At 73.6% G+C, this 265-nt stretch overlaps 1 protein-coding gene across 1 annotated transcript in view; it reads right to left on the minus strand.

Annotated features, from left to right (window-relative positions):
• Positions 1–3: 3 nt before the first annotated feature.
• FOXO6 (forkhead box O6) overlaps positions 4–265 on the minus strand; it is a 21115-nt gene continuing 20853 nt past the window's right edge. The window contains 1 exon segment of the mRNA XM_007453732.1: positions 4–265. This exon segment is cut by the window's right edge and continues 19 nt beyond it. Within this exon segment, the coding sequence (XP_007453794.1) occupies positions 4–265 (262 nt within the window).

Raw genomic sequence — 265 nt, forward strand, 5'->3', positions numbered from 1 at the left:
CCCTCAGCCCGGCACCCAGCTCTGGTTGGGGGGCGGGGCCCCAGCCAGGCCGGGCGGCGGCGGCGGCAGGGCCGAGTCGAAGTTGAAGTCCATTTCGTCGCTGTCCATGAAGTCGTTGAGGATGATGGACTCGACGTCGCACTCGAGGCTCCCGCTGAACATGTCGAGGTCCAGGTCGGCCGGGAAGCGGTCGGGCGCGGCACCCAGAGGCCCGGCGGCGGCGGCCGCGTACGGCCCCGGCAGCGCGTCCAGCAGGAGGCCGCCG

This window comes from Lipotes vexillifer, unplaced genomic scaffold, assembly GCF_000442215.2.
Source record: "Lipotes vexillifer unplaced genomic scaffold, Lipotes_vexillifer_v1.1 scaffold213, whole genome shotgun sequence".
In the NCBI taxonomy this organism is placed as follows: Eukaryota; Metazoa; Chordata; class Mammalia; order Artiodactyla; family Lipotidae; genus Lipotes; species Lipotes vexillifer.